The sequence below is a fragment of the Mustela lutreola genome, chromosome 2 (assembly GCF_030435805.1).
Source record: "Mustela lutreola isolate mMusLut2 chromosome 2, mMusLut2.pri, whole genome shotgun sequence".
NCBI lineage: Eukaryota > Metazoa > Chordata > Mammalia > Carnivora > Mustelidae > Mustela > Mustela lutreola.
This window is the reverse complement of record NC_081291.1, coordinates 140314608-140329886: the sequence shown is the minus strand read 5'-3', so window position 1 is coordinate 140329886 and position 15279 is coordinate 140314608. Positions and strand designations below refer to the sequence as shown.

Below are 15279 nucleotides of genomic sequence, written 5' to 3'. Positions count from 1 at the left end.
GCTCAGTTGGTTAAGCCTCTGACTCTTCATTTCAGCTCAGGTCATGATCTCAGGGTCTTGAGATCAAGCTCTGCTTTAGCCTCTGGGTTGGGGCCCCCATGTCAGGAGCCCCTTACGGAGTCTGCTTTCCTCCACAGAGTCTGATTCCCTTTCTCCCTCTCCTTCTGCCCCTTCCCTTTCTCACAACCTCTCTCTCTCTTTCTCTCTCTCTCTCTCTAATAAATAAATAAATAAATCTTGAAAAAAAAAAGATGATTCTAAGAACACTTGAATATTAACAAAAATGAAACTGGTAACTTCCAGAGTGAGACAGGCTATATTCTAGAACAAAACAGCAACTTTCTAAAACCATATTTAAGTAGAGAAGGGACCTATCATAATCACCTTAGAAGCAATTTTAAACTATGCTCGCTCTCTGTGATCCTTTCCTGTTCTGATTTTCCCTCAGTAGTGCATATAAGAATTTTCAGTGAGAGCCTATATAATCTCTCTCTCACACACACACACACACACACACACACACGTGGGCACATACACAAGCTTAATACTCTGAGAGGCATGTATCTGAGAATTTAAACATGTCTGAGGTTGGCTACTCATAACTGATGACTGATCATTTTCAGGAAAGCCCTAAGAGGAATCTTTTAGAAAATAAGTCACCCTGAAGAAGGGAGGCTTGAGGTGTACGACTTTGAAGAACAATAAACCATGGATTTAGGAACAGAAATGATGCACAGATATATAATATCCTGCTGGATAAAAGCAAATATTAACATAAACCCCTGCCAATTTACATTAACCCTGGTTATCAATAAAAAGCTTGTCTCTGAGTGAAAACATAGAGATACCTTCAAGATAAAGTTCAAACATAGCTTCTGAACCTGTTGGGTCCCTTCCTAGGAAGCTCTGTGTCATGCTTACTAAGTGAATAATAAATCAGGCTACCAAATTTTATGCAAGCAATGTGTCAGCCTCACTACACAGGATGTGAGTTTTCAAACAGAGGTTGCTTTATTCTTAGGAATTTTCTCATTAAGATAACATCCTCTTAAATGAAAAAGTGCTAGAATGGAAAGTTGTTTGTGTGAAAAATAGGAGTGTTTGATTTGAATGCTGAAATGAAGCTAAGAAACCTGTCTGGTCTTTTTTGGTTTTCAGCATCCCTAATATGTAGGCAGAGGGACAGGTGCCAGGAAGAGGAACAGGCAAGGAAAAAAAAAAAATCTCTGGATGGGATTCCAGCCAGCTCAGAGAGTCTGGGACTTTCCCTGTGGTTGGCTTGATAGAGGAGTCTCAGCTCAGTGAGGTGCAAACAGAATGGTTTTATCTCTTCTAATAACACTGCACCCCATTTCCACTCACTGGAGGGGGATGAGGAAGAGAAAGCTTAATCTTGTCCAATAATGGAATTTGAGTCCCATCGGAGAATTTAGTCCAGTTCATTGACTCTTGCCTAATCTGGTTATTAAATTCTTAACTCTCAAGACAGGTTGAACATCTCCCCTCTACACACATTAGATCTTTCCTACAATCGTGTAGCTCGTTCTCCTCTGTATTCTCTCCTCTTTCTACTTGCCCCTTCTCCTTGATATTACCTCTCCCATCCCCCATGTGCTACACACCCAACTGCCCCAGGATTCCCACTAATGGTAACACTTAGCGCCTCGTCAGTTGTTTCCTCAAAAATAGCTCTTAAGTGTTGGGGCCCTGTGAGAAGGGTCATTTGGTCTCCCCTGAGTCCCCACCAATGATGCAGGCTGTGCCTTTCATTGTGCCCCTTGCTCTGCTGGGACTGTCTCCCTCAGACTGACCTTAGGCATCCTCACAACAAGGTGGATCTTGGCAAACCCTCATTCCCACTTCCCAAAGGATTTTCTTTAGTCCTTCATAGCACTGGATATGAAAGATGGGGCCTTGTGCCAGGTTCCAGAGTCACTGTCAGACTTCATAGGCTTTCTCTCAGGGTCTTCTGGCATTTGTTGGTGGGAACCTGCTGAATATCTATCTTCCTCTAGTGGGTAGAGAGAAGTGAGTGAAGTGAGGATTACTATATTATAAGATCTGCTTGGTTTCCTGGAAACTCTCCTCTCCCTTCCCTGATGAGGCGGAGAGGGTTAGAAGGTTCCAGTGAAGGTTTTCTGGACACTCCAACCTCTGCAAGCCCTGAGGTGGGATGCACCTTGGCGGCCAATCTGTGAGCATACAAGACAATAAGGAGGATGAGACTGTTCTCAAGTGTGGGCTGCCCCCATCATACACGTGCACTAGTGAGAACTTGAGGTGGGGCAGGAAAGACGCTCAGTTGTTTCCTCACACGTAGCCCAACTGAAAAGAAAAGAATTTGATAAGAAAGTCTCTGGGGTGCCTGGGTGGCTCAGTGAGTTGAGCCGCTGCCTTCGGCTCGGGTCATGATCTCAGGGTCCTGGGTTTGGGTCCCACATTGGACTCTCTGCTCGGCAGGAAGCCTGCTTCCCTCTCTCTCTCTCTCTCTCTCTGCCTGCCTCTCTGTCTACTTGTGATCTCTCTCTGTCAAATAAATAAATAAAATCTTAAAAAAAAAAAAAGAAAAGAAAAGAAAAAGAAAGTCTCAACCTCTTTGTGGAGTGCAGAGTGTCCGTGAAAGAAGTAAAGACCTGCCAGGAAAGAACACATGTGAGTGTGGGGGTGGAATTTAGAGGAAATGTCGGGAAGGGTACATTGCCTGGTTCATGAATGCACCCGTTCACAGGTAATTTTGAGTTTCAGACTTGAAGGATCAAAGGACTGTGTCAAAAGGGAAAAAGCAATCAAGGTTGCACAGCTATTAATAAAAAAGTCGTTTGAGGGAGGTGAAAAGCAGGTTTTCTGAAGATCAAGCAAAGGCAAGCCTCGCAAGTCAGAAAATTCAGTGAAAGCAAAAGTCATAGTGAAAGTACCACAGCAAAGTCCCTCAGCACAAGTCTAAGAGTGAAGACAAATGTCTTCTTAAGAGGCAAGGCTGCCTGGGGGCCTGGGGTTGAAGGCACACATCAAGGAGCACAGGCTTCAGCATAGTGGTCTGACTGAAAGGAATGAAATGGACTCTCCAAATCCCATAAAACTGCTGCCCTTTACATGGGGGTCACATCTTGCCTGTTGTAGTAAGATCTACAGTGCATCTTCTGAATACAAACCGTCACTTAACAGTTGTTCACTAACTGTGTGCAATCCCTCTCTGATGTTCTAGCAAAATAAATATTTTGCTATGCACAATATAGGCATCTATTGACTACAAGTCATCTTTTGAACATCTGCTTGTTAAATGTGTCCAGTTTCCCTCATTTTTTATTAATGTATTTGATGATTTGGTGATGAAATAACATTTAGATTCTATAAAAGAGAGGGAGCGAGAGAGATAAACACAGACAGACAGTAAAAAGACAATTCCCAGAAGACTTTCAAAGATATTTCTCAATAAAGCCTTGCTAAGTATCATTCATTTGAGAGTTATGCCCATCAAGTTTGATCAGAAGTTTAGTTAAAAGAAGAAAAGAGAGAAGAATGGTTGAGAGCATAGACCCTGGGGTTAGAACAAATAGAATAAATCCCAGCTCTGTTCTTTACCCACTGTGTGACCGTGGGAACACTGCTTGCCTATCGGCCACAGTTGCATTCCTCTATAAAATAATATTAACCCTGTCAAAAAGGATTGTAGTAAGCTTTCAATGAGAAGATTAAAAAAAATTGACCTAATGTATCTTTTCCATGGAGTTATACTGTTTTCAAACATGTTTTTATGCCAAATTGGGCTAATGAAATATTTCCCTTAAGGATCCTTAGGAATCCAGCATATCACACTAATATATATGATTAGCACATATTACTTAAAATTTCTGAAAGTGTTTGGTTTTTTTAAGTAATTATGATGATCTTCTAAGACCTCTATTTATCAAGTTTGAGACTGACTTAGATACCTTATCCTTAGTTCCTTTCAAGAATTTCACAGAGGTTATTGTTATTCCTGTTTTGTGAGTAAGCATAATGTAAGCCAATAACTTTAGTATTTTACCCAAAGATCACAACTAATGAGAAGTAAACTGATTAAAACCTGTATGTCTCTAAACACACTTAGTTTCTTGGAAGTTCCAGTTCAAGATGCCTAATGCAGGAAGACTCTGAATTCACCCCTAGACACGTGGAATTTACAGCTATTTATGGAACAATATCCCTTGAAAAAAAAAAAAAAAAACCCAAACTGGCAGAGCAACCCCTTTAAGTCAGGCAGATGAGAGGGAAACCACATCAAAACAGGTAGGAAATGCTGGGACATAATCTTGCTGTAAATCCCAATCCCAGTACAGGGACTCACAATCAAGAAGGAACTCAAAACACAGAACTTCTTCCTGAAGAATGAAGGATCTTACTCTGCATCAGGTACCCTAACTACTAAGACCAGCACCCGAGAGACAAGTCTGTAAAACACTTGGCTTTGGAGATGAGAGGGGTTCCAGTGCCCATGAGACCTGCAGGGTTATGGCCAACTGAGGGCAGAGCTCTTAAAGGGCCTGTGTGCAGACACCTGTCCCAGGGTCCCATGCAGAAGGAGCCCTTTGAAAAGTGCCCAGACTTCATGTGAAAAAAACTGGTGTCCTAATTTTGAAGTATGGGTCTGAGAACCAGAGGCCTGCTGGGGTGTTCTCTGGGGTCAGAGAATTGTGGGAGCCCTCTTCCTACTCTGCCTTACTAAAGCTAGTGGGCACCATCTTTTAAATTTTTTTTTCTTTTTATTTCTTCACTTTTTTCTCTCTCTCTCTTTTTGTTCTCGCTCTCCCTCTCCTCCTCCCTCTCCTCCTTTGACTTCTCCTCCCCTTCCTTCTTGCTTTCTCTCTTTTTCTGTTTTTGGCAGGTGCCATCTTTGCACTCCCCCTCTTTCTTGCTTCAGCCAATGAGCACCATCTTTGTGTTCTCCTTCTGCACTACAGAACAGTGGTATCTCCCAGAGGACAGCTGGCCTGGATTGGATGGCCTGGTGTTGGTGGCCACCACCCAGGGAATACCCCTTGATCACCTGGCTTTGGAGGCCAGGGGGTTTGATATTCCCGTATCCCACAGGACTGTGACAATTAGAGAGAGTTCCTGGCAGACCACCACTCCCAGGACACGGCACAGACAGCTGACTGAAACACATACCCACCTTTCTGAGAAAGAGGTCTATTTGCTGCTGGTCCAGGAGCTTTGGCCTGAGCGACAGGCTCCTGGTTTTAAACCAATCTGGGAGCGTACAGTGGGGACCTCAGTGAATGGAGGCCAGCGGATGCCACCTTCGTGCTGTCCCTCTGCCTTGCTCCAGCACACTGGAATCTTGGAGAAAGGAGCTTACACCTTTGTTTAGGGCCCTGATTTTTGCTGCTGCTGCCAGGGAATATCTCTATACTGACTGGCTCTGGTGGCACTAGCTGTCCCCATAGGACTGTAACCAACAGAGAAGGAGTCTTAAACAGCTACCACCCCCAGGGCACAGCAAGAGCAACAGACCCAGGAGCTCAGTACTGGTGTGAAAGAGGTCTATTAGCTTATCGTCATAGCTGCAGCCCCAAGGGCAGATTTTTAATTAAATACACATTGAAGGACTGACTGTCAACCTTTCCTAAGACCTCAGAGGGCAGGCACTATCTTTAAACTCTCCTTCTACCACATTCCGAGTCCTAACATGTCTTGGAGGGGAGCTCATATACATGTCTGGTGTCCCAGTCTTTACATTATTGCCCTGGTTTTTGTGGCTGCTGCCCAGGGGAAACCTCTTGATTGCTTGGCTCTGATAGCCAGGGGAGCTTGCATTCCTGGATCCTAGGGGACTGTAACAATTGGAGAGACTAATTCTTGGCAGGTTACCACTCTGGGGCCCTGAATAGGCAGCAGATGAAGCACAGCCTTGGCCTCTCTGTGAAAAAGGTCTGTTTGCTTGACCTGGAGTGTGGGCCTTAGGGGCAGAATTCAGATTTGCCACACATCTGTAAGCTACAGAGATGGTCCCAGGGAATAGAAGCCTGGGGATGCCATCTTTGTGCTTTCTCTGTACGTCACTGCAGCTCACCCACATCTCCCAGAGAGGAGATAATATACTCATCTAGAGCCCCAGATTTCGCTACTGTCACCCAGGGAACATCTCCAGATCACCTGGTTCTGGAGGCCAGCAGAGTTTACAATTATAGCCACACAGGAACGTATATGTTTGCATACTTTAAAAGCTGCTGCCTAAGGGTTTGGCTTCTAGTCAGCCTGAATTTAGGTTCTGATTATGATCCTCCTCTTTAGGATACGGACTGGTCTTGGCACAACTTCCACTACTGGGAACTACTTAAAAAACAGGCTGCTTGGACAATCACAAAGTTTGAGAGATAGCCAACAGCTAGGGCAGAGTTCATCTGCTGCACAAGGCCAACCATTTAAGACTCAGAGAGGCGGCTGTTTCATCTAACACTTAGAAACCAGTAGGGAGTGTCAAGCAAAATGAAAAAACGGAAGAACATGTTCCAAATGAAAAAACAAGATAAAGCCTGGGTGGGGGGGAGCCTTAATCAAACAGAGATAAGTAAATTGTATAATAAAGGGTTTAAAGTAATGCTCATAAATGTACTCACTGAACTTGGGAGAAGATTGGATGAGCACAGTAAGAACTTCCATGAAGAGATGGAAAATATAGGAAAGTTCCAAACAGAGGTCACAGAGCTGCTGAATATAATACACACACTTAGCTTCTAAGCACACTTCCTCATGAGGGAAAACTTTTTCTTGTTTGAAGATTTATTGAGTTACTTCTGGGGCACAATGTTAGGAGAATGTATTTGTTGATCACCTACTTACCATATTTTTAGAACTGTGACAATATGATGGACACTGCCCTCAAGGGAGTCACAGTCTAGTGGAGGCAGAAGACTTCTTGGAAAAGAGTTGTTTGGATTAGCCTAATCTGACACTCTTCTTCTTCTTCTTCTTCTTCTTCTTTTAATTTCTTTTCAGCGTAACAGTATTCATTGTTTTTTGCACCACACCCAGTGCTCCATGCAACCCGTGCCCTCCCTAATACCTACCACCTGGTTCCCCCAACCTCCCACCCCCTGCCCCTTCAAAACCCTCAGATTGTTTTTCAGAATCCATAGTCTCTCATGGTTCACCTCCCCATCCAATTTCCCTCAACTCCCTTCTCCTCTCCATCTCCCCATGTCCTCCATGCTATTTGTTATGCTCCACAAATAAGTGAAACCATATGGTAATTGACTCTCTCTGCTTGACTTACTTCACTCTGACACTCTTCTTTTTGCGTGGTTAATATCTCCGAGAGCTGCTGTTCTCTTTCAGATGCAGTAGTCTCTAGGTGCCTTATTTCTAGAGTGCTTTCTCAATCTTCAGAAAGAAGAGTGTTATAGAGCCAAGGCCCAAGTTACCCAAATGCCATTTGTGATGGAGTTAGGAGTTGGGGACTGTCAAGGTGAAGAAACCCGCAGAAAGATCCATAAGGCATAATCCATGATGCTTAAGAAGTACCAACAATCAAATGAAGTCAGAAGTTACAAGCTAGGCAGAAACTGGAATGGAGTGGAAGCAGGCTAGAGATACAGGCAAATGCTGTGGGAAACCTGCCTGTTGCATGCAGTGGCCCTTCAGTGGTGTTTGGGCAGGTCTGTATCAGGATACAGGATAGAGGCAGACACCAAATAATGAAATCTCAGCTTATCTGTTAGGGTAGCTTTTAGTCGCACATAGAAAATTTAACAGGCTTAAACAAATAGGGGTTCTACTTATCTACTCAAAGTCAGTATGTGACAAGCCAAATCCATCATCTTGCTTTCTTCTCCCTTTCTGCCTTTTGCCAAACCATGAGGAGGGAACACAATGTAATGGAAAGACAGGGGATCTGGTCCAAATGTCAGGTCTGTCAGTTAGCTCCCATCTTGTTTCCTGTAACTTGTCGAGGACTCCTGGTTGCAAGTAAAAAAAACTCAACTCAAACTAACTTTTTTTTAATAAAAAATAGATTATATTAGATCACCAGGGCCTCACGTGCCTCAAGCATATCTGGACCCAGGTAGTCAAGCATCATCAGATATCTCTGTCCTCCTTCTTCTGTAAGCTCTGCTCTGGACATTATAGCTTCATTCTTATGTGGGCTCTCCCAACATTGTGCCCATGGATTGGTGGGTCCCCAAAGAAAAATGAATGCTGGAACAAAATTAAGGAAAAATTAATATCAGGCAGGCAAAAACTACCATTATGATGGTAATGCATCTTCTCACATTCCACTTGTGATAAGGATTGAATGGAAGAATACACATAAAATGGGTTATATGTAATTAGATGTTATGTCCTAATATGCTCAGACTTCTGTCTTCTTTGATGGTTTCCTTTTTTTTTTTTCCCATCCCCAAATTTAGCCTACTTGGGTAATAATGTATTTTGAAGTCATAAAAATTATTTGGTAACGTGCTCGCTTCGGCAGCACATATACTAAAAAATTATTTGGTAAGATTTAGGAAATAGTAACTTTCATATAAGAACTCAGATTTCTGACTGTTCTTGATAAGTAGTAAGATCTGGCAATAATCAACTGTGCCAGGATGGGGTTCCCCCTCCCAAGGGGCAGGTACTGCCCAGTCTGCCCCCAGGCCCACCCTCAGAGACATCTGGGATCCTTCTTCTGTCTTCACAGCCTCATGCCCCACTACTTTCCTCTGGAAACCTCCTACCTTCTGCCTGGTAGCCTCATTTCCAAGGCTTTGCCCTTGGGCTTTCCTCATCCTTCTTACTAGTCTAAATCCCTCCACCCTTCGGGGCTAATTAAAGCACTAGGACTCCCTCAAACCTTCTCTAAGCATCCCAGCTCACAGAGCTCTGTCTTCTCGGCAAGGACATCTTCTATGTAAGGACAGCCAGTGACAACCAGGACTGCACAACCTGTAAGACATCAAGTGACCATGAGCGCAGGAGGGAGCCACTGGCGCTGTGAGACGGACAGGAACATACAGAGAAATGGCAGAGGCAGGCTCTGACACTAGCTCTGTGATAGAAGACAAACAAGACTTAGACAAGCAAAAAAAATTATTGAAAAATGTATTTCTCATGTACTTTGAAATAAGCCTCTATATTCATAATTCAAAATATAGAAACACACAGGATGTTCTCCTTTACTGCAACCAGCCTTTAAAGAATTATATTGATAGCAAGGCTTAGTTTTAGAAATAAATATGTCAAGGTAGTTGGTGTTCAGGGTTTACTCTGCAGCCTTGAAGGAGACTTGTGAGTAGGAATTGTGGTACAGCTGGGATAAGAAGGCTGAAAAGTGATTCTCCATGACTGAGGGATGAGGTGCTTCTCCGTTTGGTTTTAATTCCCTCTTTCGGTAAAATAGCATTTGGGGATTGTATTCAGAGAGCTAATAATAGAACAATTTAATCTACAAAGTGGCCAAATGGGAGTAAACAGTGTGTGATGTAAATAGTTCTCTATGATTCAGAGAGTAATAATAGCATAATAGCATTTAAAAAATATCTACCATTTAAAAAATATCCAATGTAGCAATTTAGATAATAGTGATGTGCCTGACCTCTCATTTTTAACTTCTGAGTTAAAAAAGAATAAAATATAGTATAATACTCTTTCAAATAAGTAAAATTGTTTCCATATATGTGGACAAGGATAGAAGGTAAATATTCAAAAATTTAAAATAGCTTTTGTATTAAAGAGGTGAAGAGGAGGAGGTGATTTTAATACACATTTTAAAGGTATTTAATTTTGTCACATTTCTCTGTCAACTAAAAGAGGATATTCACCCACCTGAAGAAAGGAATGCTGTCTTCTTAGTCTTTAGCTTAAGGAAAAGTGATAATGTTACTTTCCAGGCACCACAGAACTAAGAGGGGGCAGGGGATGCTTTAAGAGCAAATTCACCTTTGCCCATCTCACTTCGGTTTTGCCCGGCATTATTTGGTTCTTTAAAGGCATCACACTGCCCCCTGGTGTTCAATAAACTAAAATGAAAACTCAACTGGCTACTACGTCTTTTTCCCATATTTTCTAAATAATCAAGACGATAAGCAAGAAAGAGAGAACACCTCAATACTACCAAATGTATGGGTGTCCCATGCCTTGCTAATTTTTTATATTTTTAAAATAGCCTTTACGGTGACACTTTTTTTTTTTTTTTTTTTTTTTTTTTTTTTTTTTTTTTTTTTTTTTAAAGCCCTTAATGGTCAGGTTTACAAACATTAGGTGCCCTCCAGTGGCTGAACTTGTTATCAGGACTCTGGGAGACCCTAAGTACTTTAGATGACATAAAAATTATTAACAGTTTCCAAAACTTTTCTACTCCCTAATAAAAAGTATCCCTGAAGAAGCAGCAGGACTACCAAACTCTTACAGAACTTTCCTTGAGATTCTGTTTAAAATACCTAAACTGAAGAAAAGTAAATAAATAAGGATGTATTTTGAGCAAGCATTGTATAATTAAACAGAAACCACATATAATCCAAAGCAGGACCATATCCTGCCTTAATAGGGTCTGAACTGTATATATAATTTGGAGTGCTCTTAAAAAAAATCCTAGAAGTCTTCTACTTTTGCAGTTTTATGCAAACCATGGAGAGCCCCTCTTAGGGTCTTAGAAGAAAACCCTAGCTTGTAAGGGCCCTTGAAACTTATGTTTCATAGCTTCAGGGGAAATTGGCCTCTGACCCAAAGGTATTGTTTAACTGTGGCTTTTGGACTTTACCTTGAGCATTATAATTCAGAGCCTTAATAGGGACATGTATAAATTTTGTAACATCGTAGTTTTTTGGTGCCCTTTCTAACCTCTGACCATTGAAAATTGATGCTTTTTGAACCATTCAGCCAAGTACAAATAAATCAGTTTGTTTATACAGAGACAACTTTGATTGCCTTGATTGGGTTTGGGAAGAATTGTAGAAGATCAGATACTTCTACAAGTGAAGAAGAAATAGTAGTGGAATTAGTGCAACTAGTTAAAACTATTTTAAAAGGCTGAATCTTGAAAATTGGTCTTCACGTTTGGTTAATTCCCAGAAGAGAACTATATTCACTGATCACCTGTGAAAAACTAGATGTTAATTTCAAAGATTAGAAACCAGCTCAGGTAGAAAAAAAAATTACTTCTCTTTCACAAAGAAGAGCTTTCTATTATAGGAAGCAGAAGACTTTGTTTTGATACTAATCACAGGAAATAAAAAGTTTCCTTGGGTAAAATCTCCAACAGCCACCTAATCTTGTGTTGTTTCAGCTTTTGGATAGTTCATAGCACTTCAAGATATTCTGTCCTCTCTGCCCATTCCTCTACTTATCATATATTACCTGTTTCCTTCCACAGTATGTAAAAATCCATGACCACAGGGCTCTTGACTGTCTTGTCCCCAGAGCAGGGCCATAGCATCATGGGATTCCCTTCACCTTGAGGTCTGTGCAGATGGCATCCTCTCGAGCTGCACTGCAGTCACTGTCAGAGCCTAGGGCTGACCTTGTCTCAAAGTGTCTCTCAACAAGGCTTTATTAGTGCACGAATAAGGGATATGCTAGCCTATTTATTATTCTCATTTGAAACGTAGAATGAGAAATTGAAAGGTTTTGTGTCCCATAAATCAAAGTACATTTACATGTGCAAACTAGTTTCACTTTGATGACTTTTTCTGGCCAAGATGACTCTTGTAGACTGATTTAACTTAGTCCATGTTTGTCAAATCAGTAGAAGAGAGAAACAGTACAGGTCTTCCGATTTCCTGTGTCACATTCTGTGTGTTACATTTTCTGTTTCCAAAGCCAATTCCTTCAGACTTCTTGTGCTTTTCTGAGTCTGTGACCAAGTAGTGACAGAGCGCATGCTGTTTTGTTTTGTTTTCCAGCATTCAGCGAGCCTGGCGTGAGTACCTGCAGCGGCAGGACCCTCTCGAGAAGAGAAGCCCGTCCCCACCCTCTGTGTCCTCAGAGAAGCTGAGCAGCTCTGTCAGCATGAACACCTTCTCAGACAGCAGCACACCTGTGAGTGCCATGTTTTCTCTTTATGGTCTGACTGCTAATCATTTGATCATTAGGTCTTTGGTTCTAAGAAGGAAATGTTGAAATGTGAACAGGTAGCTTGTTGTTAAGTCTATCACTATTGCTCACTTGCTATAAATGAACCCGTGGTGAGGTTTTGTCATCTGAGAATGAAGACTTAATTCATAAGCACAACGTGTACTTCATCAAGTTTGAGGGAATCGATTGCATTTGACCTCAACCTAGACTACTCATTTGTCTGTTTGCATTTGTCTATTACTAAGAATATCTTTTTCCTTTTCTTTATAACAGTGTGTTCCCTTTAGTCTGTGCCTCTGGTAGAGTTTTGTTGTGCTAATATGATAGATTAGTTTGGTTATAAGGATTATAAAGAAAACTTTTACAGGAGGAATTCAAATGGGTCACAAACTCAGGAGTTGAAACTCAGATGCCTGGAGGGGCCAGGTAAGAAATCCTTGTGGCTGATGTAGGCTAAGCTGTGACTGGCTCCTGGAGAACACAGGCTTTACCTAATGGAGGAGTCCTGCTTAGATCCTGGATGTGTTGCTAAGCAGGGATGTTGGATAGACAGACACTGCCAAATGTGATTTCTTCTCTTAAGGGATGCCAGAAATTCAGATGTTTAAGTGTTGGCAACTAGTAAGAAAATTTAAAATGTGACTAGACCATACCTGCAGATCAATGATCCTAGAGGCCACCTGTTTAAGAACCCTGGTACACAGTTAATGAATGGGAACATCTGCTGAAAGTCTTTATTTAAAAACAACAACAACAAGCAAACAAACATACCAAATGTGGTGGGAAATAAATGACCAGGCAACTGTAATACAGATTGTTGTGAATATGGCCTTTGCGATCATGTATGATAGTCATTGAAATACATAGAAAGAAGCTGGGAAGAGAAATGAAGTAACTAAACAAGTGTATTATTTAAAAAAAAAAAAAAGATGTTTCTTAACTACTTTGTAATCATGTTTATTCATGGTTAAAAGGCTCTCTGATGTTCACAATGAGATCAAGCAAAGGTTGCTTTAACATGTTTTCAGATGATTGAATTGCATGTTCCTTAATAAGTGGTTTTGTCTGTTATGGATTCTAAAGAGCAGTAACTTGAGTACAAATAACAGTGGCAGAAGATCTATTTTTAGCAGGCAGCAGAAATTGAACACTTCAGTGACTTGGTACCTTTTTAAAACAATTTTGGTGGGGGGGATGACTGACTTGAACTGATCTTATGATCGCTAGAGGGCGTTGATGAGCCATATTGGAAAATGTAGTTAAGTATGAAATTATCTCACGATTTGCAAGTCCAAAGTAATGTGAAAATTAAGTGTTTAGGGTGCCTTTGCTGGGAATGACAATAGAATTAATTTAATAGGAATTAAATGACTGAATATTTTATTTGAATGACGGAAACTGAGTATCAGAAATCATTCTGCCTGTGTGTTAAAGGTTTGGACTTACGGCCTTCCGATTTTCTCAAAGCCCCGTTCCTGACAGTATCAACCATTGCTGGGTCCAGTGATATGTGATGGCTTTAGTGTTGCTTTAGGGTGATTAACTTTTGACCTTATTGAAATTCTGGGATAATCTACATTTGTTTTACATATAGCCTGCTATACCACTTAGGTTCTAGCACCTTAAGTATCTTTGTGCATCAATGCACGTTCTTCCCCCATGGGTCATCATATAAACGTGATGTGCAATATCTTCTGTACAGCTTTGCTAACAATTCTACCTTATTTAATTTAGCCTGGCCTCTAGGTCCCCTGATGTTTCTTAGTAGAGCAGATTTCCTCGCTCCAATGTCCTCAGCAGGCTGGTTTCTTCTGTGTGTCTCAGGATGAATTGGGAGTGGCACGCTGCTCCACCACAGTATCATCATACCTTATCTCTGTGCTCATGGGACCAGGATAACTCTCTTCGTTGTGTGGAAGTCTGGCTCACTCCCGATTGCTTATAAACAGTGAGAATCAAGACATTTTCAGAAAACATTATTGGAATTAGCTTCAGAAAACAAACAGACCCTGCCCAGAATTCTAGTAGAGGTTATTGATTATAACAACAGCTTTGGCATGGATGACGGCAGTAACGTGACACTAAATATGCAAAATAAAATATGAAAATATAAGTGGCTGGAACATCCCCAAGTCTCTAGTTTGTCAGGCAAGTAAAATATCCATTTCATAATTTTTAAAAACTTTAAGCTTCATTGTTTGGAGCTGGTATGTCTAGTTAAAGTTGTTTTATTTCTCATGATCATCACTTTGTTTGGGACCTCTTTCAGAAGATTCATTCTTACATCTTTTGGCGGTCACAGCCCCATGAAAGTGACTCTGCTCTACTTTGATCAGCCTACCACACCACGGGTTCATACATACTTTGAAGGAGTTCCAAATAGGCAGACTTGGTCTTACTACTCTCTGACCGATAGACCTCAAGTCTATGGAGAGGATAAGGATGATCCCCGGCCCACCTTGTCTATGATAAAGAGATGAGTTTTCTCTAATAAAATGAGTCCATTTGGAACTTCAGGGGTAAAAAGCCTGCAGTCCAGGTCAAATGCTCTCAATGAGGTATCTCCCTGGGGGATTCTCTGGGACCTTAACTCCCACCGTTTATCTCCAGCTAGCTGAACTCAGCCCTCATTCTCTGGGCTTGATCTGTCACTGTTGCTGCCTAGACTGTTGTCTGTCTTCTTGAATTTGATCAGCTGCCTGTCTTGTCCCTACTACTAACTTTCTACTGTCCTCTAACACAACCTCAATTGGAGGCCAGTCTGCCCTTCTCTAACCCGTGGGCCTTTCCAGCTGCTCTGCCTGCCCCATGACTATAGGAACTGCAGTTACTGCCTGTAGGAGCCGTCTGCCCCAGGCCTGTGCTGCATGGGAAGCCAACAACCTGAGCTGGGCGAGTCCCTGTGCCAAGCTGAGAATGATGCTCTTGCGTGCTTTTGCTCTCTTTTGGCTAAGCATAATGATTAATATAGTTCTGAGAATATTTCTGCTCTAAAAAATATAAGAGCAGTAATGTTTCAGTATGAGCTCTCAAAGTCATCATCTTAATAAGAGCTGAGCACTTGTGATGTGACAGGCACCTTGCTAATTCTTTCCATGGATTATTTCACTTAATCCCCTCACTGACCATATGAAGGAGGTGTATCTCCATTTTACAGTTGATGAAAATGAGACCTAAAGAGAAACTAACTTGCCTTGAGTTACTCATTGGGCTGTAGCCGTCATGCTTCACTATTCTACTATA

General features: G+C 41.6%; 1 protein-coding gene across 1 annotated transcript in view; it reads left to right on the top strand.

Moving 5' to 3' along the window:
- Positions 1-15279, top strand: part of IQCJ (IQ motif containing J) — a 254592-nt gene that overhangs the window by 204033 nt on the left and 35280 nt on the right. Inside the window, exon 4 of the mRNA XM_059163659.1 lies at positions 11865-12000. Within this exon, the coding sequence (XP_059019642.1) occupies positions 11865-12000 (136 nt within the window). The remainder of the gene's footprint in view (positions 1-11864; positions 12001-15279) is intronic.